The sequence below is a fragment of the Haliotis cracherodii genome, unplaced genomic scaffold, assembly GCF_022045235.1.
Source record: "Haliotis cracherodii isolate W230 unplaced genomic scaffold, xgHalCrac1.p SCAF_4, whole genome shotgun sequence".
NCBI lineage: Eukaryota > Metazoa > Mollusca > Gastropoda > Lepetellida > Haliotidae > Haliotis > Haliotis cracherodii.
In genome coordinates, this window is record NW_027266297.1 from 33700566 (window position 1) to 33722015 (window position 21450).

The 21450-nt window shown below is 42.0% G+C and overlaps 1 protein-coding gene across 3 annotated transcripts in view; it reads left to right on the forward strand.

Moving 5' to 3' along the window:
• LOC139480383 (mediator of RNA polymerase II transcription subunit 23-like) overlaps nucleotides 1–21450 on the forward strand; it is a 58794-nt gene that overhangs the window by 22707 nt on the left and 14637 nt on the right. For all 3 annotated transcript variants that reach the window (XM_071263448.1, XM_071263449.1, XM_071263450.1), the window contains exons 13-28: nucleotides 366–442; nucleotides 1936–2104; nucleotides 2578–2720; nucleotides 3519–3693; nucleotides 5134–5303; nucleotides 7312–7509; nucleotides 8985–9051; nucleotides 11153–11206; nucleotides 11899–12007; nucleotides 12250–12321; nucleotides 13674–13784; nucleotides 14660–14719; nucleotides 16187–16294; nucleotides 17195–17294; nucleotides 18328–18426; nucleotides 20352–20492. In XM_071263448.1, coding sequence (XP_071119549.1) covers nucleotides 366–442; nucleotides 1936–2104; nucleotides 2578–2720; nucleotides 3519–3693; nucleotides 5134–5303; nucleotides 7312–7509; nucleotides 8985–9051; nucleotides 11153–11206; nucleotides 11899–12007; nucleotides 12250–12321; nucleotides 13674–13784; nucleotides 14660–14719; nucleotides 16187–16294; nucleotides 17195–17294; nucleotides 18328–18426; nucleotides 20352–20492 — 1853 coding nt within the window. The remainder of the gene's footprint in view (nucleotides 1–365; nucleotides 443–1935; nucleotides 2105–2577; nucleotides 2721–3518; nucleotides 3694–5133; nucleotides 5304–7311; nucleotides 7510–8984; nucleotides 9052–11152; nucleotides 11207–11898; nucleotides 12008–12249; nucleotides 12322–13673; nucleotides 13785–14659; nucleotides 14720–16186; nucleotides 16295–17194; nucleotides 17295–18327; nucleotides 18427–20351; nucleotides 20493–21450) is intronic.

Below are 21450 nucleotides of genomic sequence, written 5' to 3' on the forward strand. Positions count from 1 at the left end.
GTCTGAGAACACATCTTGAGTAAGTCATGCCAACACCGTATGGTCTGAGAACACGTGTTGAGTTAGTCATGGACAACACGTTATGGTCTGAGAACACATCTTGAGTAAGTCAAACACCGTATGGTCTGAGAACACGTGTTGAGTTAGTCATGGACAACACGTTATGGCCTGAGAACACATCTTGAGTAAGTCATGCCAACACCTTAAGGTCTAAGAACACATGTTGAGTAATTCATGCCAACAGGGTATGGTCTGAGAACACAACTTGTGTAAGTCAGGCTTTATTTATGATATTTTTAGCTTTCAGAAAGAAGTGATAAATTTAAAACTTAGTCATGTTTTTTTTACTCTGATTTGTTTTCCAGATTCTTGAAACAGACTTTCAACAACAACAACAATCTTACCTTGAGTGACTACAAAATAGCCTTGCTGTGCAATGCTTGTAAGTACACGTCTGTAAACACTAAATATGTCATGCATATATCTATACATAAATTATACAGGCACACAGTAGTTGTATCATTATCATTTATGGTAATGTTGCTCAGTTTGGGATATCTCAAAGTTGATATTGACAGTAGCCATTAGACTGACAAAGCCTGAGCTATTGAGCTCATCAGCATAAACACGAACACTTGCAATGCTGATTATGTGTTCTAATAGTTCATAGTGAGTGAGTGAGTATGGTTTTACGCCGCTTTTAGCAATATTCCAGCAATATCACAGTGGGGGACACCAGAAATGGGCTTCACACATTGTACTCATGTCGGGAATCGAACCCGGGTCTTTGGCATGACGAGCGAACGCTTTAACCACTAGGCTACTCGACCGCCCCCTAATAGTTCATAAGCCGTCACAAATATGTAACTGGCAAGGAATGCCACCCTATACACCAGGGTGCCGTTGTACAAAGCGATCTTAGCGCTAAGGTGATAGTAACCCCCCATACCTTAACATATACATACGACAGTCGTAGCGCTGAGGTTGTTTTGTACAACAGCACCCAGGCTTTCAGCATCATTCCCATGTTTGTGGGTTTCACCAATTGTCTGCATCAGTGTTCTGGCTTCTGTCCAACATCAAGCTGACACACCATGATAACACATATATATACACACTGCCTCATACTTGTATGTATGCTCGTCAACCATACTTTGTTTATCACTTGCTTGTGTTTGAACCTACACCAAAAGGTCGTTCCTTTTGTAATAAAGTAGTGCTTCATCCATATATCTTATCTTCACTTCATATATATACAGTTCAAAGCTGTTGTACAAATTATACTGGGAACACAGTACACAGTAATCTGTACATTTATTCCACTTCTATGGGCCTGGATTACTGTCAAAAGATCCAACTGACAATATGATACAGACAGAAACACAATGGGATCAGCCTGCTGTAACACTCCATCCCTCTCGCAACCGTTACCCAGAAACTTACCGCCCCACTACGTCAAACAATTACATCACAATCTCATAGAATCTATATACATACTCTGCCGTAAAAGGTGACTATGCTTGTCGTAAAAGGCGACTAACGGGATCGGGTGGTCAGGATCGCTGACTTGGTTGATGCATGTCATCGATCCCAATGCATGGATCGATGCTCATGATATTAATCACTGGATTGTCTGGTCCAGACTCAATTATTTACAGACCGCTGTCATATAGCAAGAATATTGCTGAGTGCGGCGTTAAACAACAAACCAACCAACCAACCAACTATATACATACTCAACATAGAATGTAAGGAATCCAAGCATACCAACAAACCTTGAGCATCAAAAGAAACCGGAAGTATGCTTGTGGAATGCAACAGGAGATAGGCCCATTATTGCATAACATGTAGGCCACTCCAAAAATATATACCAAACTCACTCACTCAAAGTCAAGAACAGGTTTGCTGACTAATGTGTTCCCCCTGTCCTTGCAGACAGCACCAACACGGAGTTCTTCAGCCTGCCTATGGGCAAGCTGCTGGAGAGTGTGTATGGGAACAACAAGAACACCACACTGTTGCCTGGTAACATCGTGGCGTCAGCGCCTACACAACCCCTGTCCATGAGTCTGCTCGACTCTCTCACTGTCCATGCCAAGATGAGGTGAGATTTATGTAACCTTTTCAGGAATTTATGTTGCGATCATTCATATGACGTTGTTAATGATATTGTGCCATCTTCCAGCGATATCACCTCGAGGAACACCACAAATGGTGGTCAGTTAAAGATAGAGTAGTGTTTTTCCTGTATTGTGTCTTTATTAAGTTACATTTAATCCTTGAGTTAGGTGTAAAGTTTGTCTTGGTTTTCAGCCACTTTGTAGTGTAGTTGCTATTTTTGACCAACGAATCAAGCCACGGCCTGATTACAGTGCGAAAAGGACCAGATAGTGCTAAGACAAGTGAGCAGTCAAATTACATTGGCCATATTTCAGATAAAACCTGTGTCATCCCTCATCTTCAGAATGTATGCCCATCATGATTTCATGGCTTACATAAAGTTAATGGAATACAGTTGTTCACAGCTTGTCAAAATTGCTTTTGTATCATGATTTGTTGAAAATGTTTGTTTTTCAGCCTGATCCACAGTATTGTGACCCGTGTGATCCGCCTGGCCAAGAACAAGAACAACATCTCCCTGGCCCCTGCCCTGGTGGAAACATACAGCAGGCTGCTGGTGTACATGGAGATCGAGTCACTTGGCATCAAGGGCTTCATCAGTAAGTCACCAGTTATCTCCCTTCAGGAAGTTGAGGGGGCGGTCGGGTAGCCTAGTGGTTAAAGCATTCGCTCGTCACGCCGAAGACCCGGGTTCGATTCCCGACATGAGTACAATGTCTGAAGCCCATTTCTGGTGTCCCCCGCCGTGATTTTGCTGGAATGTTGCTAAAAGAGGTGTAAAACCATACTCACTCACTCATGAAGTTTAGGTTGAAATGATATTCCCTTCTGGTTCTGCTTGGGCAGACTTTTCAGAGAAGAAACTATAATGCAATATAACTTCTCTATCAAATATTCATTTGTTACAGTTACAGTGATGAGAGTGGTAATAATTCTGTTGGGTTTATACTTCCCAATTTTTGGCCTGAGGGATGACTTGCGTCAAGGAATACTTGCTTCCAGTTTATTCAAAATATATTGGGGCAGAATGATTTACCAATATTTTGTAATCTTTGGAATTCAACCCAAGGACATTTTTCATGGTACTTGTTGGTACCCTGCCTGGCGCATGGCATTAAGGGGTTAAAACAAGGACTGGTTGACTCAGAGTCATATACTGTGTCTGATACTGTATTCATGTTAAACTGTGGCGTGGTATCTCAGTTGGCTATTACTATAAATCGGCATCAGTCCGGACTAGTACAAGCAGCCACACACACACACACACACACATGCATGCATGTCCCTATGTAAGTGCAATAATCTTGGACGTGACGTAAAACTCCATTTGACACTGATATAACTGAAATTCCTTTCACAGCAGCACTGAACCATTCACTGCATGCTTATCCTTCCAGGTCAGCTTCTGCCGACAGTGTTCAACAGCCATGCCCTGGGCATCCTGCACACTCTGCTGGAGATGTTCAGCTACCGGCTGCACCACACCCAGATCCACTACCGCATCCAGCTGCTGGGACATCTCCACACCCTGGCCACCATCCAGCAGACAAACCAGAACCAGCTGCACCTCTGGTAGGTGGAGGGATGGGGCAGGTGGAGGGGGTGGGGCAGGGGCACCTCTACTAGATGGAGGGGGGCGGGGCAGGGGCACCTCTGGTAGGTGGAGGGCGTGGGGCAGCTGCACCTCTAGTATGTGGAGGGGATGGGTCAGGGGCACCTCTAGTAGGTAGAGGGGGGTGGGGCAGGGGCACCTCTAGTAGATGGAGGGGGGTTGGGCAGGGGCACCTCTAGTAGGTGGAGGGGGTGGGGCAGGGGCGCCTCTAGTAGGTGGAGGGGGTGGGGCAGGGGCACCTCTAGAAGGTGGAGGGATTGGGGCAGCTGGATCTCTAGTAGATGGAGAGGGGTTGGGCAGTGGCACCTCTAGTAGGTGGAGGGAGGTGGGGAAGGGGCACCTCTAGTAGGTGGAGGGAGGTGGGGAAGGGGCACCTCTAGTAGGTGGAGGGGGTGTGGCAGCTGCACCTGTAGTAGGGGCACCTTCTGGTAGATGGAGGGGTGGGGCAGGGGCACCTTTTGTAGATGGAGGGGGTGGGGCAGTGGCACCTCTAGTAGATGGAAGGGGTGAGGCAGGGGCACCTCTAGTAGGTGGAGGGGTGGTGCGGCTGTATCTCTAGTAGATGGAGGGGGGTGGAGCGAGGGCACCTCTGGTATGTGGAGGGGTGGGGCAGCTGCACCTCTAGTAGGTGGAGGGGTGGGGCAGTGGCACCTCTAGTAGATGGAGGGGTTGGGGCAGGGGCAGTTCTAGTAGGTGGAGGGGGTGGGGCAGTGGCACCTCTGGTAGGTAGAGGGGGGTGGGGCGGCTGGATCTCTAGTAGATGGAGGGGGGTGGGGCAGGGGCACCTCTGGTATGCGGAGGGGATGGGCAGCTGCACCTCTAGTAGGTGGAGGGGGTGGGGCAGTGGCACCTCTGGTAGATGGAGGGGTTGGGGCAGGGGCAGTTCTAGTAGGTTGAGGTGGTGGGGCAGTGGCACCTCTGGTAGGTGGAGGGGGGTGGGGCGGCTGGATCTCTAGTAGATGGAGGGGGGTGGGGCAGGGGCACCTCTGGTATGTGGAGGGGTGGGGCAGCTGCACCTCTAGTAGGTGGAGGGGTTTGGGCAGGGGCACCTCTGGTAGGTGGAGGGGGTGGGGCAGTGGCACCTCTAGTAGGTGGAGGGGGGTGGGGGCAGGTGCACCTCTGTTGGGTGAAGGCTTGGGTTAGGTTCATCTTTCGTAGGGTGAGGGGGTGGGACAGGTGCACCTCTGGTAGTGAAGGGTGGGTTCATATAGGGGTAACTACTATGGTTGTTAGTTGTACCTTGAGATATCTTGCTTGGCCCTCTTCCACAAGGTGATAACTGCTACAACATTAACACAAACGTAGCAGTATCACCAAGTCAGTTTGTGGAACAGTCCCAGAAGGATCTGTTTGCCCAGTGCCAGCATGTATCAATGTTGTATATGTGTCTATGTTTCCAGTGTGGAGAGCACAGCTTTACGCCTCATCATCAGCCTGGGCAGCTATGAGGTTCAGCCCCAGTTGTCTCGTATCTCCAACGAGTCCAAGAGTAACTCCTTCCTGGCGGGCGAGTCGGAGGAACTCAACAGGGCCCTGGTGCTGACACTGGCCAGATCCGTACACATCACAGGTCAGCTTGTCCTGTCCATATGCACTTGCAGAGTTGTAACCTTGCCTGAATCCCTCAATGAAACCAACTAGCATAGCCCCTTCATACCCAGGTCCCTACACAGGCTCCACTGACCAGCAGACCTTGGTATGCCTAAGTAATTCATGCCACCTCAATTGCACGGCAGCAGTTATATTTGATAAAAGTTGAAAACTGAATACTTTTAGAACTGGTTGCAAATCTTTCAGAATGCAGGAAACAAAAGTTCATGAAAATAGTGAAATACACAGATCTGAATGCAGCGAACTTGCAGAACTAATTCTTCACAATTACCACTAGAACAGTCACTCATGAGGTTACATTCACAACAAACAGACACTTTGAAACTTCTGGTTAAGTTTGTTTACTGGATATCAAGACGTGAAAAAGACATATTCAGAATTCCTCAAAATGAAATACTGGAGCACTTTCATTTTCTTTTTGAATGTATTTTATGTTCAACATAACTGAAAATACATTTTTTCAATTTATAATATAATGATGCAGTCAATATTTTGGAGGTGCAACCTGATTAATTAACTTGACTGAACCTGGTGCAGGGGGTAAAACAGAGTCAAATCGTACCCTTCATGCCCGTCAGAAAATGCAGAACTAATCCACACAGTTACCATTATGCACACACAAATAAACTTCGCTACAAGAGTGAAATAATCTTGAACGTGATGTTAAAACCAATTTCATCTCACTACCTCACTTGTGTTTGGTTAATTTGGGCCTCCCAGTTCCTGGTCCTCAGTAAGATTTAAAAATGTCAAACTGACAACCAAGTGCACAAACTGATCAAACTGATCACTAAACACACTCAGACATTTTAGTGGATGGTGATAAGAAGTCCAGTGTTACAGACCACCTCCGTGGTCTAATGGTAGAGCGTCCGCCCGGAGAGCGGAAGGTCTGGGGTTGATCCCCAGCCGCATCTTTACCAAAAGACATTAAAAGATGGTACTTGTTGTTACCCTGTCTGGCGCTCGGCATTCAGGGGCTAAAACAAGGACTGGTCGGCTCGGCGTCAGTATACTGTGTCTGAGTGGGGTATTCATGTTAAACTGCAGCATGGTATCTCAGTGTGCTAGCACACTAAATTGGCATCAGTCTGGACTAGTACAAGCGGCCACACATACACACATACACGTTGCTATATAAGTGCAATAATCTTGGACGCGATGTTAAACCCCATTTCAGCTCACCTCTAGTGTTACAGCAACAAGTTCACACATTAAGACCACTTATATGATTGGTACTCAAATTAGGAGACATACCAATATGGAAAACCTGCAGGGTACCCATTATATACCTGGATCAATACTCCTTACACTGATCAAGGCCTATTTACTTCATTGATTTGAACAAAGGCTGAGACAGCTTCCCCAACAACTAATAAGTTACCTTATATGGCAGGTAATTTGCTACACCTACGCAGGGGCCGATTAGTTTTTTCATTATAGCATTGAGTGCACATGTTGAAATATCTCAGAAAGTTGAAAAAAGGACTTTATACAATAATTCCAAGTTCAAACAATTTTTTCCTGCCAAGAGAACTAAGAATCCTAGATACCCCTGTATGGTGTAACAAATTTACTTTCTGTATGATACACATGAGTATAATGTCCGTTGATGTACCGTTTGTTGGCCCGATGTGGACAGCTACGCTAACAACTGAAAATAGGTCAGAATAGGTCTTCAGTAACACATGCTTGCTGTAAAAGGCAACTACGCTTGTCGTGAGAGGCGACTAACAGGATCAGGTGGTCAGGCTCGGTAACTTGGTTGATGCATGTCATTGTATCCCAATTGCATGGATCGATGCTCATGATGTAAATCACTGCATTGTCTGGTCCAGGTTTGATTATTTACATATAGCTGGAATATCGCAAACAAACAAATAAAACAAATGTACTGTGTATGACACTTAGTGTGCAGGATACACTGTTGGGTATGCTGTCAGTATAAAGTACTGTTTGTCTGCCAGGCCTGGACAGCTACTCCAACAACTGGTGCAAGGAGATCCTGATGTCCATCATGCAGAATACGCCGCTGGGGTGGCCGTCCCACACGCTGCAGTACTTCCCCCCGACCCTGGCTGACTACTTCAACCAGAACGCCGTCCTCAAGGACGACAAGAACCAGCTCAAGAGGAGTGTGGAGACCGAGTACAAGAAGTGGAAGAGTAACCTTTACCTTTGTTTAACTCTTATAATAACCACCTGGGCCCACTTGCACAGAGCGATCTTAGCGCTACGACTATTGTAAGCCTATGTTAAAGTATGGTAGTTACGATCATCTTAGCGCTAAGATCCCTTTGTACAAGTGGGCCCAGGACATTCTGGGTTAAGATTGACCCCCACCAACCTGTGCATGTCTTACAGGCAACTTAATGGATTGGGTGATCAAGCTCAGTAATTTGGTTGATTTTGTGTCATCGTACCCATGTTAAAAGATCGTACTTGTTGTTACCCTGTCTGTCACTCGGCATTAAGGGGCTAAAACAAGGACTGGTCAGCTTGGTGTCAGTGTATTGTGTCTGAGTGGGGTATTCATGTTAAACTGTGCCATTGTATCTCAGTGGGCGATCACTATAAAATCGGCATTAGTCCGGACTATTACAAGCAGGTTGCTATGTGAGTGCAATAATCTTGAACGTGACGCTAAACCCCATTTCTCCTCACCGGACCCCATCCGCAAGGAACGTTGCTCATAATATCAATCAGTGGATTGTCTGGTCTGTATTCACTGCCCAGTCGTCTAAGCGACGTCATTTGCTGTCAGAATTTCATGCCTTGGGCACACCAGAAACCTATGATCGTTGGTTCAAATCATGTTCGCACAGATTTCTAGGTCTGTCAGCACTATACCCGTGTTTGCAGGTTTCCAAAAGTAATAAACGTCTAAGACCTGCACCATTTCAGGCGTTCCACTGACATTAAGCTGACACCATGATATAACTGGAATACTGTTCCAAGCGGCATGAAACCCAACTTTCTAACTCACTCCCATACTCAATTTATCACATTTTCTATTTCGAAGGAATATGCATAATTTTGTTTGAACGATGTGCAAAGGATACTTCCTAATCACTCATCTTTTTGTGACAGAATAATGGCATGCAGTTAGTCAATAATCACGTATTTTGGTGTATGGTTGATATTAAAGATTTTCATCATATCATTAGTTTTGTTAATCAGAAGTTAAACTCATCTCATTGCCTGGCATAGTTTATTTTACATATTAGACAAATATCCTCAATGTACTATGCCGTCTTATATCGATGTTCACCTTGCTAATTGGTTTACTTGGTTGAGTCCCAGCTATGGCCTGGAATAACAGGGATTTTTACAATTGTAGTCAGTAGCTTCTTGCATAGCTCTTTTACTATGCCCCATGAAGATCCAGGTTAGAATTGGTCTTCAGCAGCTCATGCTTATTGTATGACTTAGTTAATTGCATGTCATTGTATCGATGCTCATCAATGTCAATCACAGGATTGTCTGGTGCAGAATCTTTTTACAGACCGCTGTCATATAGCTGAAATATTATTGAGTGTGGCATTCAGCAACAAACAAACAAACAAACAAACAAACAAACAAACAAACATTAAATATGTCTTACAGAGGTGGAAAGTATAGTTATGATATTTTCTTGCAGGTATGGTGAATGAAAATGATCTGATTGCTCACTTCTCAATGCAAGGCAATGCTCCACTCTTTCTCTGGTGGGTGAAAACACTTCCATTTCATACTATACTTTTTAGGCCATTACAATGGTTATTAACTCAAATTACTTTGATTAACTACACGGTATTGGAACCAGTGTGTTTTACCTCATAGTTCATTAGGGCTGCAACGAATACACTATGAGGCGAATACGATTCGTATCACGAATATAGGGTAACGAATACGAATATTAATTCACAAATACAATAACAAGTCTGATGTAGCAGCTGAAATATTATTTGTATTGTTTGTTATATTCAGTGAAACATTGACAACATAAATTATTTGTTAATGATTAATATATTATACATTTATATACTACACTTATCCAGGTACTAGTATCTGCTCAAATGCTACAATGACCAGTGACCACAATACTGTCAAACTAAATATTAGGAGAGTGTTGTCTTAGAAGAAATCTATGCATATTATATGTTCTTATGATATTTTTTGGTACAGGATCTGTAAATATGCAGATGCTTGCATATTAAAAAATATTCGATTCTAGTGGCCACGAATAACAAATTCAATTCATGAATGGATACGGTTCGATTCACTGAATACGCGAGTGAATCGTAACAGCCCTAGTGTTCATGCTGCTATTTCTTACAATTTGCTGTATTCCCTCAACACTGTATGGACCCATGAAGATTCCGGGGTGGATTAGGTCTTCAGCAACCCATGTAGGCCGTAAAAGGTGACAATGCTTGTTGTAAGAGGAGACTAACGGGATCGGGTGGTCAGGCTCGCTGACTTGGTTGATGCTTGTCATCGATCCCAATTGCATGGATCGATGCTCATGATATTAATCACTGGATTGTCTGGTCCAGACTCGATTATTTACAGACCGCCGTCATATAGCTGGAATATTGTTGAGTGCGGCGTTAAATAACAAACCAACCAACCAACACTGTATGATGTTGCCTAAGGTATTTGCTGTCTGATACCGTCAGCTGTTGCCTCATCAGTAGTAACATTGCAAGTACTCCATGTTGCTATGACAAGGTGAGTTACATGTAGCTGAAACCCACGAACATCCAGGTTAGACTTGGTCTTCGACAACCCATGCCTGTTGTAACAGACAACTATGCTTGTCGTGAGAGGCGACTGACTCGATTGGGTGGTCAGGCTCGCTGACTTGGTTGATGCATGTCATCATATCCCAGTTGCATAGATCAATGTCAATCACTGGATTGTCTGGTCCAGTCTCAATTATTTACAGACTGCCACCATATAGCTGGAATATTGCTGAGTGCGGCGTTAAGCAACAAACAAACAAACAAACATATGTCAATTCAAAGATGAAGCTGACATGACATGATGTAACAGGAATACTGTTCAAAGCGGTGTTAAACCCAACTCACTCATTGTTCAGTGTTCGAAATTGGCACTAGTCGTATAGTCCTTGAGAAACTGCCCAATAGTTAAGGTATCATAAGGACTAGTAGAAATTTGCCATTTTTAACGGTTTTGCTATAACGGTATAAAGATACAATTTTTGCCAATCCTTGCATTAAAATCCTGTAAAGTTATATCATTGGGTGTGTCTTGACCGAATCACCGGTAGATTCCAAGAAAACGTGTGTACAGCTGATTGCTGTTTCCGGCTTAGTTTACGAGAAAATACACAAGGTAATCTTAATCCCTGGATATAAAACAATGCCTAGCAGAACAATAAAATACAATTTACACGGTAAATAAACATGTCTGGTGATTTTTTATCTCAAATTTCGAATTTGTACTGACCAAGTTTCTCATCACCGGTTCGTTTGCCAGATTTCGCTAAAGGGGTACGGTGTAAAATTTTTCTGCGCTTGGTATTCGAATTTTTTTTCCGAAATATTGAATCCACTAGAGGGGGTTTGCACATTATACATGGGTGCGCACTATACTCAAGAAAATACAGTATGTTATCATTATAAGGACTATGGACTAAAATTGTTTGTTTCTAGTGCTGTTGTGATAAGTGTAGTTGACAGTATGTGACTTTTAGAATCAACTTTGTAATTTACACTCGATATAAACAGCAATGGGAGCAACATGCATTAGAACATAGTATTGTGGGCTGTAGTTTGTCAAGTGCGCTGTTTTCTGTTTCAGCATCATTTTCAAGAGCTTGCTGGAGGACAGCAGAGTCTCACCTACAGCATACAAGTGAGTAATGGGGTTCTACAAGATTTGTTTTCATGCAACCTTTTGTCACTTTAAAGACTATTAATGAATAATACAAGATTGATATGTGATAAATCGCAAAGAACAATAAAGAACAAAGCATGGTTTATTTCACTAAAAAAACATTTTTCTATCATGACGTCATTTCTGGTGATTCGAATATGTGCTCGCAACTTGATGATGTCATATATTGGACAACGTTATTTTTGAGAGGAAAGTGTCTAGTAGGTTGTTCCCCATTGATGTAGCCGGGCTACAAAGATAAATGTGATGGTCGAAAGGTCGTATCCAAGACGGGGAGAGATATGACAATAGGTATCTTGGAAAAGGTACAGATAATCGATGTGAGAATTGTGAGAATATGCGGGAAAGACCAAACTTAACACACCTGTTTGTATATGGACTTGTCCGAAAGTTCCGAGATCGGATTCTTTTCAGGGAGTCATCATTATTAAAATTTGGGTTCATATTTACAAAGCTTTTACATTTTATCAACATCCTTAAGGAGGATGCATAATGTTGATATCTCATATAAGAAATAAACGACTGCAACCCTCATGGTTTATTCTCCCTGCAGTGTTTTATTGTATGATAAACAACTCCCACCCATCGTTTATCTCTTCAATATAGGTCTGTCTGTTTTACTTAATATTGCACTCTTTTTCCTTTTACAGGGTCCTTGATCGCCTCGGACCACGGGCACTCTCAGCGCATCTCAGAGCATTTGCAGATTATCTAGTCTTCGAGTTTACCACCGTCTCCGGCAACCAAAACATAAACCGGGTAGGCTGACTCAGGGAGACCTGTAACCAATGCTGGTTACCATAGTTACCACTGGTTCCAGGATTTGTGGTGTTCCAAAATATGTAAACCGAAAAGTTAATAACTTTATCCAGAAATGGTTTAATGTAAAATTATTTAATAGATGAAAATTATGCAGAACCATTCTGATATTTGGAACACAATAGACTTATTTCCCACATGATAATGTCGGCACTGTATGTTATGTATATTTCATGTTTCAGTACATGGAGGCTCTGAATGAGATGATCTGGAGAAGCAACATTGTCACCATAGATAGACTGGTTCTCTGTCTGGTAAGAATATAGTGGGGGTTGTAACCGTTAATGGTGTGTGCCTAGGGTGCCGTTGTACAAAACAACCTCAGCGCTCAATCTCATTAAAATCAAATCTTAGTTCTCGCTACCGCTAAACAAAGATCTAAGGACATCCCATTACGGGTCATGTCAGACCGACCTTGCGCGAACTTTGACCGACCAATGGAATGACCAATCAGAAGGCAGCTTTCGTGCTTTACGGCACTATTTTCAAATTGGCGACTACGCTTCGAAACATATTTTGACAAATTCTCGATAGCAAATTTGAAACCTGAACAAAAGAACATTCTGGAATGGCTAATAGATGGGCTAGATTGTATGGATTCTGTTATTAAACCTATAACTATCGTTCGGAATAAAGTTTTCGAGGTTGCATGATTAGAAATTACATTCCAACTGTCACTTTCATAATCTGGTAAACGACACTCTGATTGGTCGGATGAAAGGTCGTTCTGACATGACCCCTAATGGGATATCTTCAGATTTTTGTTTAGCGGTAGCGAGAACTAAGGTCTGATTTTAATGAGATTGCCTTAGCGCTATGACTGTCGTAAGTCCATGTTAAGGTATGGGACTTACAATCACCTTAGCGCTAAGATCACTCTGTACAACAGCGCCCTGTACATTGTGAGTCACAGCCTGCTAAAAATCTTTGAGACCATGCGCGCTAACATCGCTCTTAACATTAGTTTCAGTACATTGTAGTGTTATATGAACTATTATTAGACCAAACAGAATTTTACTAGACTCTGGCTTCTGACTAGTGTCGTGATACATCAACAATAGGTGTCAATGTTTTCCTACTCTTGTCTGTCTGGCCCAGATTTAAGTGAATCACAGGTTGCCATGGTGATGGTGTAATACTGCTGAGTGCAGCAAACTTCAACTCTCTCCATTATGAGATGGAAACTAAGTTTAGAGGATGTGATGTGCACACTGATTTACGCTAAGTGTGCACACAGGTTTTTACGTTTATACCTGCATAAGCGTAAAAAAATATTGAAGTCATTTCTTATACACCTTGATTAAACCGCTGATTGCTATAACGCTCATCAATTATTTGGACCCCAAAGGTAGCGTTGTAGCGAGGGATCACAATATGTTAGTCGACAATAATAACTTCACAGACTGCTTACTTAATCATTAACACAAGACCCTGTAGACAACGATATGAAATGAATTTTTCTGTTTTTTAGTTTATGGGAATAACGCATAAGTAATTGTTTGGTTAGTCAATGAAATGCCATAGAATCACTTGCAGTATATTTATTTTCCTTTCCACCAATTGTGACGTAAAGCATTAACTCACTCACTCACCTTTCCCCCAATAGATCCTACGTAACCTGGAGGCTAACGAGGCTCAGATGCGGTGCCTCATTGTGCAGCTGCTGCTGGTGCATCTCCCCGACTTCAAGAATAGAGTCCACGACTTCGTCAAGGATGTAAGTCATGTACATCTACCTTACATCAAATACATACTAGTAGTATAATGAATGATGGATCTTTAGAAGCTGTTCCTAATCAAGATTCACTCTCTGCATCATCAGTTACACTAAACATCACAACACCTTGATCAATATTCATTAGTTAAGGCTGATTTTTTGCCATTGTTAATGTACATTATTATACCACCATATTTCTATTACATAATGGCTTTAGACCACCTCCGTGGTCTAGTGGTAGAGCGTCTGCCCGGAGAGCGGAAGGTCCAGGGTTCGATCCCCGACCGCGTCATATCAAAGGACGTTAAAAGATGGTACTTGTTGTTACCCTGTCTGGCGCTCGGCATAAAGGGGCTAAAACAAGGACTGGTCGGCGCGGAGTCAGTATACTGTGTCTGAGTGGGGTATTCATGTTAAACTGTGGCATGGTATCTCAGTGTGCTAGCACTATAAATCGGCATCAGTCAGGGCTAGTACAAGCAGCCACACAAACACACACACGTACATGTATGTCGGTATATAAGTGCAATAATCTTGGACGCAACGTTTTCATTTCACCTCACCTCACATAATGGCTTTGAAAAGGCCAGGTGCTCAGTCTCGCTGACTTGGTTGATGGATGTCATCGTTAACCCAATTGCGTGGATTGATGCTCACTGGATTGTCTGGTCCAGACCCGACTATTAAAGTATAGCTGGAATATTGCTGAGTGCGATGTTAGACAACAATCAAACAAACAAAAACAAACTGGAAGTGTAATGTTATTCTTAGGTAATAATGAGAATTTTTCAAACCAATTTCATTATAGGTAAACAAGAATTTTGTTGTTGTTGATTTTGTTTGTCAATGAAATGTCTTTCGAATGGCTTCTTCAGAACACGCCTGAGCATTGGCAACAAGCTAACTGGCATGAGAAACACATGGCATTCCATAAGGTAGGTTTATTGTTTGGGGCAGATTGTGTATCCAGTAACTCAGACTTGTGAGAATAGCTGTTGATTGTGAATATGTACGTTGGTTAATGACCATCTGTGAATGCAACCGTAAACTTGCCATCCACCAGGTCAACATGGCACTGATCTCGGTTACTAGGCAGACTGCCATAATATAGCTCATACAGCATTTAACCTCATTCACTCACTAACTTAGGCACTCACACACATTCATTTTCTCAAACAAGTCATGTTGTTTAATGATACAACTAAATTTGATTTTTCTTCATTTTATTTTATTTCATTTAATCTATAGGCATAAAACCATTGGTTAGAAAATCCTACCTCCTCTATTACGATTGTTCCTGGAAGTATTTTGTTTAAACTCCTCTCCCCACAACCCCTCACTACAACCTCTTCCCACAACCTCTCCCCACAACCTCTCCCCGCAACCTCTCCCCACAATCTCTCCCCAAAACCTCTCCCCACAACCTCTCCCCAAAACCTCTTCTACAACCTCTCCCCAAAACCTCTCCCCACAACCTCTCCCCACAACCTCACCCCACAACCTCTCCCCACAACCTCTCCTCAAAACCTCTCCCCAAAACCTCTTCCCACAACCTCTCCCCGAAACCTCTCCCAACAACCTCTCCCCAAAACCCCTCCCCACAACCTCTCACCAAAACCCCTCCCCACAACCTCTCCCCACAACCTCTTCCAAAAACCTCTCCCCAAAACCTCTCCCCACAACCTCTCCCCAAAACCTCTCCCCAAAACCTCTCCCACAACCCTTTCCCACCCTTTTGGGGGCTTCTTGATACATACTAATCATCAGGGCTGTCTAAAAAGATCGATATTTGGAATTATTGTCGATGGGAAGAAATATTAACTATTATTGATAGGAAATTGCACTCATCAACTTGCATAAACTATTGTCATGAAATAAAGTTTAGATTTACCGAAACAGACTTATTATTGTCTATTATGTCAAGTGTTGAAGACGGAAAGCAACTGTTTTTGTTATATCATTTATGTCCACAAAGTTATCCATGCATAAATGTGTCACTGCTCACCAGGGGGTGAAATATGTTGATTTCTTTTGGGACTTTCTAACACTTTTGCTTATGGTTACTTCTCAGATATTATCGATAATTAATTCATATTTAGTTAGCGATTATCGATCTCTATGATCTGTGTCAATAGCCAGCCCTACTAATCATGTGTTACTTTTTAACTCACACTGAAATATTTTGTGATATGTTTTGAACAAAGATATCAGTTATTTATCTAATTTTAGGCTAGCAAACACAAATTTTTTTTTCCGAATTTTTCCGGATCATCCAGACTGTTTTGGGGTTTTGGTACACCCCCTTTTTAAAAGAAGCGATATCTTGCCTGATTATTTTCGGTCTCTATGTAGATAATTACAGACTGCTGTGCTGAACTCCATTCCTGAGTGATGTGTTTCAGAAATACCCGGAGAAGTTCTACTACGAGGGGATCCAGGACCTGAATAACCCCATCCACCATCAGCATCTCCCCGTCTACTTCGGCAACGTCTGTCTCCGCTTCCTACCGGTAACACCACCATCACCCTGCTCACTCCTCCCACAGGGAGAGATGTTGAACTTCATAAAAACAATCATAATTATTTTTTTAAAAAGGCCTGAACACACAATTAACAGAGACATATTGTCAGGAGAGAGACATTGGGAAAAAGACCCCTGCATCCATGCTTGCATATTGAAGTTGTTTCAGATTTTGTCCTGGAATTGACTGGAAGTATATACAGTGATTCCTTTGTTTAAATACTATTGATCCCAATTTCGTGGATCGATGCTCATGATGTCAATCACTAGATCTTTTGGTCCAGACTTGATTTTTTACAGACCGCCATCGTATCGCTGGAATATTGCTGCGTTAAACAACAAACAAATGTGTCTCCCTAACATGCATGTTTCAAATTGAAGTAAATTTTAGGAGCCATGCATTACAGCGCACTATAACCAAGTTAGCGCTATAGTGAAGGGTGCAATAGCGAGGGAACACTGTCTCAATAACGGGGTTTAGGGTTTTTTAACAAGCTGAAAGGGCTTGTATACCACAAGACTTAAGGTTGTGGGGGGTACAAAAATCGTCAGGTCATAAAATCCCATACACCTTGCAATTGACACATGTAACAAATCTATTATCTTTGTTGACAAGTACAGACTTATTTTCGGTGAAATATGTTTGTGTGACAATATCAAATCTGCCTTGTGACAGCCAGTGGGCTTCGTATCATAACTCAAAATGTGAACACGGTCAATTAAGACATGACAAGCAGATCATGTCATACAAAACACTATGATGTCATGATTTCTGTACAGGCCGACTGACTTGTATGGTTTCTTTCTCCAAGATGTCTACTAGCCAATCAGATAGCTGGATATAATTACATGTAATGATAAAGTGTTTCATGCACCTGATGTGTGGCAGGTTCTGGATGTGACGATTCACCGTCTCCTGGAGTTCCAGAAAGTGCAGAAGATCCTTGAGAGTATCCTGGACCAGATCGGCTGCCTCTACAAGTTCCATGGTCAGGACCGTATGGTTTCACTGGGGCTCCCAAATTGCCAAGCAACCAGTTCAAATATACTTAATTCTCAATGATATAATCAATAGACGATATTTCATGTGTCGAGTGAAATATCATGTTTCACTCATCGTGTGACAGAGGTAAAGAACATATTATAATATCTCGTTTACCTCTGTCATGAGATAAGAGAAAAATGATATTTCACTCGACACTTGAAATATCCTCCATTGATTATATCATATCATTGATTATATCATTGAAAATTGTGTATCATACTTATAGATATGATAATCTACAAAATCCACTTTAACGAAAAATATTCTTGAAAACTACGAGACCGCTGTTGGAAGTGAAAGAATACACGCTGGTCAAGTAACAAAAATGGCCCTTTGTGAAAAGAACAGTCTCGATTGACAAGTTAAGTGAGAAATTTACAGTTTATAACAAAACATTTTCAAGAGAATAACAAACTTCATTAAGTGATACTTACTCAATAAATGACCATCTGTCATTATTTTTGCCTTGTCAATGTGAAACTAATGTAAAAAGGAAGTCAACAATTTGTGTACGGTGTACAATTTTACTTACGGTAAAGGGAGACAATTTGAGGGGAGGTCACTCTCGTATGACAATAGTTCCGTCACAGTGTTATGTTCACTGCTGTGAAATATCAAGTGTTATGTTCACTGCAATGAAAATATCACTTTTCTGAACCTCGGAAAACTCAGTCTTTCACACTTGCGTATATAATCCAATGCATTATACCATTCTGTCGGGTATATCCTTTCTCCCGTAAATATTCTTGTCGATATTATAATTGCCATCACTTGGCAACATGAAGGTTCAGAACGGTCACAGATTGTGCGTTGACTGACTGTAGAAGTCTTAGTTCTTGGAGAAATATGATTTAATGACTGATGACAGCTTTAAAAACTGGAAAGTCTGATACTCTGGGGCTTCCTCAAGTCTTGTTAATCAATAGTCCTTTCAACAAAGAAGATCATCTACTAGACAGAATCAGCTTTTGTTTCAGACCGCCCAGTGACGTACCTGTACAACACCTTGTTTTACTATGAGAAGCGTCTGTCTGGAAAGTCAAGTCTCAAGAGGAAGCTGGTCCAGGGTATTATAGGTAAGAACAGGGAATAGTGTTTTCTCTAGTCTGTTGGTTTTATCATGCCATACATTGAGAACGATGCTACTCTACAATAGTTTTCTTCTTTATCAGTCAAACATTGTGATCACCATTCTCTGGCAAATCATTTTACTGGTGGCATGAAGGGGAGATAACTCCAACTACTCCTTACAGTAATCTAGTTCAGTTTTGAATGAATCTCATTCGCAGAGTTCATTGCAACTCTGATGTTTATTTGTCCCCTTTTGTATCTGTAATGCTGCAGACATGTAATGCTTAGTTCATATTAGATGCCTCATTAATCATGGAGGATTTAACACTTGTGGTCCCTCTTTAGATATAGGGCGGTGGGGTAGATTACTGGTAAAAGGGTTTCTCGTCACACTGAAGACGCGGGTTCGATTCCCCACATGGGCACAATGTGTGAAGCCCATTTCTGGTGTTCCCCACCATGATATTGCTGGAATATTGCTAAAAGTGGCGTAAAACAATACTCACTCACTCACTCACTCTTGGGATGTTTTTTGTTGCAATATCTGAAAATAAGTTAGTCTTTTTATCTCCAAACTAGGTACATGTATATTTGTCTTCTGGAAGGGTACCCTAACTTGATAGATTTTAAATAATATTAGTTATGGTGTCTCATTTAGTTGCCATATGCAGTGTCATATTGGATATTTTTCTGCTAATCTAATATGACACCGTATACGGCAACTAAAGACACCATAACACATATATTATGCCTAAAAGTTTACACTCTCTGGTATCCTTATTGCACGTTTCATGTCAAAATGAAAACTTGACACTTACAACCGTACGTTGACATGAAGGGTCAAAGGGAGACCACTCTTCAAACCTTAGAGGCCAAACCTTGTTGAAAATTTTAACTATAATCTTTATCAATACAGTCACGAACGTGATCTAAAAAATAGATTAATGTCCTAATTAATGATAGTAAAACACAAAACAGTGTCAAATAACAAATTTTTGTATCAGAATTTTCATTTGAAATATGTGAGGTGGGTGTTGAAAAATCCAAAATGGCTGTTACTGACGGTATACGGTCTCATATTAGGTCAGTAACAACCATCTTGGATTTTTACTGACAGTATACAGGCTCATGTGGGGTCAGTAGTTCTGCTTTTTGATTGGTCAATCTCACTTTGAGGCATAATAATGGTTAATGTTATGCAGTGGAAGACAATGAACAAGTGACGAACTCTTGCCCTTCTGACTTCACATCACGAAAAATGAATACTGGAGAAATAAACATACTTCTCATATTTGGTGAAATAAATGTGTTTCTCGTCTGTTGAAATGTAAGATTCTTGACGAGATGCAATGACCAGGAATGTAGGAATGAATGACTATCTATATGAACGAGAACATGGCTATTTGTCCGCAAGAACAAAATAAACTGGCTCTTGCTTCTGTGAACAAAAATGACTATTAGTCCTTGAGAAAAAATAAACTGGCTCTTGTGTCTGTGAACAAAAATGACTATTGGTCCATGAGAACAAAATAAACTGGCTCTTGCTTCTGTGAACAAAAATGACTATTAGTCCATGAGAACAAGATAAACTGGCTCTTGCGTCTGTGAACAAAAATGACTATTAGTCCATGTGAACAAAATAAACTGACTCTTGCATCAGCGAACAGAAATGATAAACTGACAATTATGTATTACATGGTAAAATTCAGTTTCTGCTTTTGCAGCAAATAACATGATCTATTGGCAGTGTTTTCCACAAAAGTATTGTGCATTTATGTGAAGTGTTCATGAATCTTGAACCCAAATCAACGTGTTTAATACCCACCCACAACAGCTACAATTGTTATATAAGAACACATACTAAAGTCACATAGTCTCCGATATTTCTACATCTTTATGTGTTTCTCTCACCACTATAACCTGTATTCAGCCGGGGCATTCAAGGAGATCCGGCCGCCCAACTGGTGTCTGTCAGAGGACTACAACCGCCTGCTGCAGATGCCCCACGATGACCTCAGCTGGATCCCCGACCAGGACTACTACGTCCGACTCATCGCTCGCCTCGTCGACAGTATCCTTCACTGCCTCATCTCATTACGAGGGAACCATGTGTCTTGTCATTGGGGTGTCATTAGGAGGGAACCATGTGTCTTGTCATGAGGATGTCATTACAAGGGAACCATGTGTCTTGTCATTGGGGTGTCATTAGGAGAGAACCATGTGTCTTGTCATGAGGATGTCATTACAAGGGAACCATGTGTCTTGTCATTGGGGTGTCACTAGGAGAGAACCATGTGTCTTGTCATTGGGGTGTCATTAGGAGAGAACCATGTGTCTTGTCATGAGGATGTCATTACAAGGGAACCATGTGTCTTGTCATTGGGGTGTCACTAGGATAGAACCATGTGTCTTGTCATTGGGGTGTCATTAGGAGAGAACCATGTGTCTTGTCATGAGGATGTCATTACAAGGGAACCATGTGTCTTGTCATTGGGGTGTCACTAGGAGAGAACCATGTGTCTTGTCATTGGGGTGTCACTAGGAGAGAACCATGTATCTTGTCATTGGGGTGTCATTAGGAGAGAACCATGTGTCTTGTCATTGGGGTGTCACTAGGAGAGAACCATGTGTCTTGTCATGAGGATGTCATTACAAGGGAACCATGTGTCTTGTCATTGGGGTGTCACTAGGAGAGAACCATGTGTCTTGTCATTGGGGTGTCATTACAAGGGAACCATGTGTCTTGTCATTTGGGTGTCACTAGGAGAGAACCATATGTCTTGTCATTGGGGTGTCATTAGGAGAGAACCATGTGTCTTGTCATGAGGATGTCATTACAAGGGAACCATGTGTCTTGTCATTTGGGTGTCACTAGGAGAGAACTATGTGTCTTGTCATTGGGGTGTCATTAGGAGAGAACCATGTGTCTTGTCATGAGGATGTCATTACAAGGGAACCATGTGTCTTGTCATGAGGATGTCATTTCAAGGGAACCATGTGTCTTGTCATTGGGGTGTCATTTTGAGTCA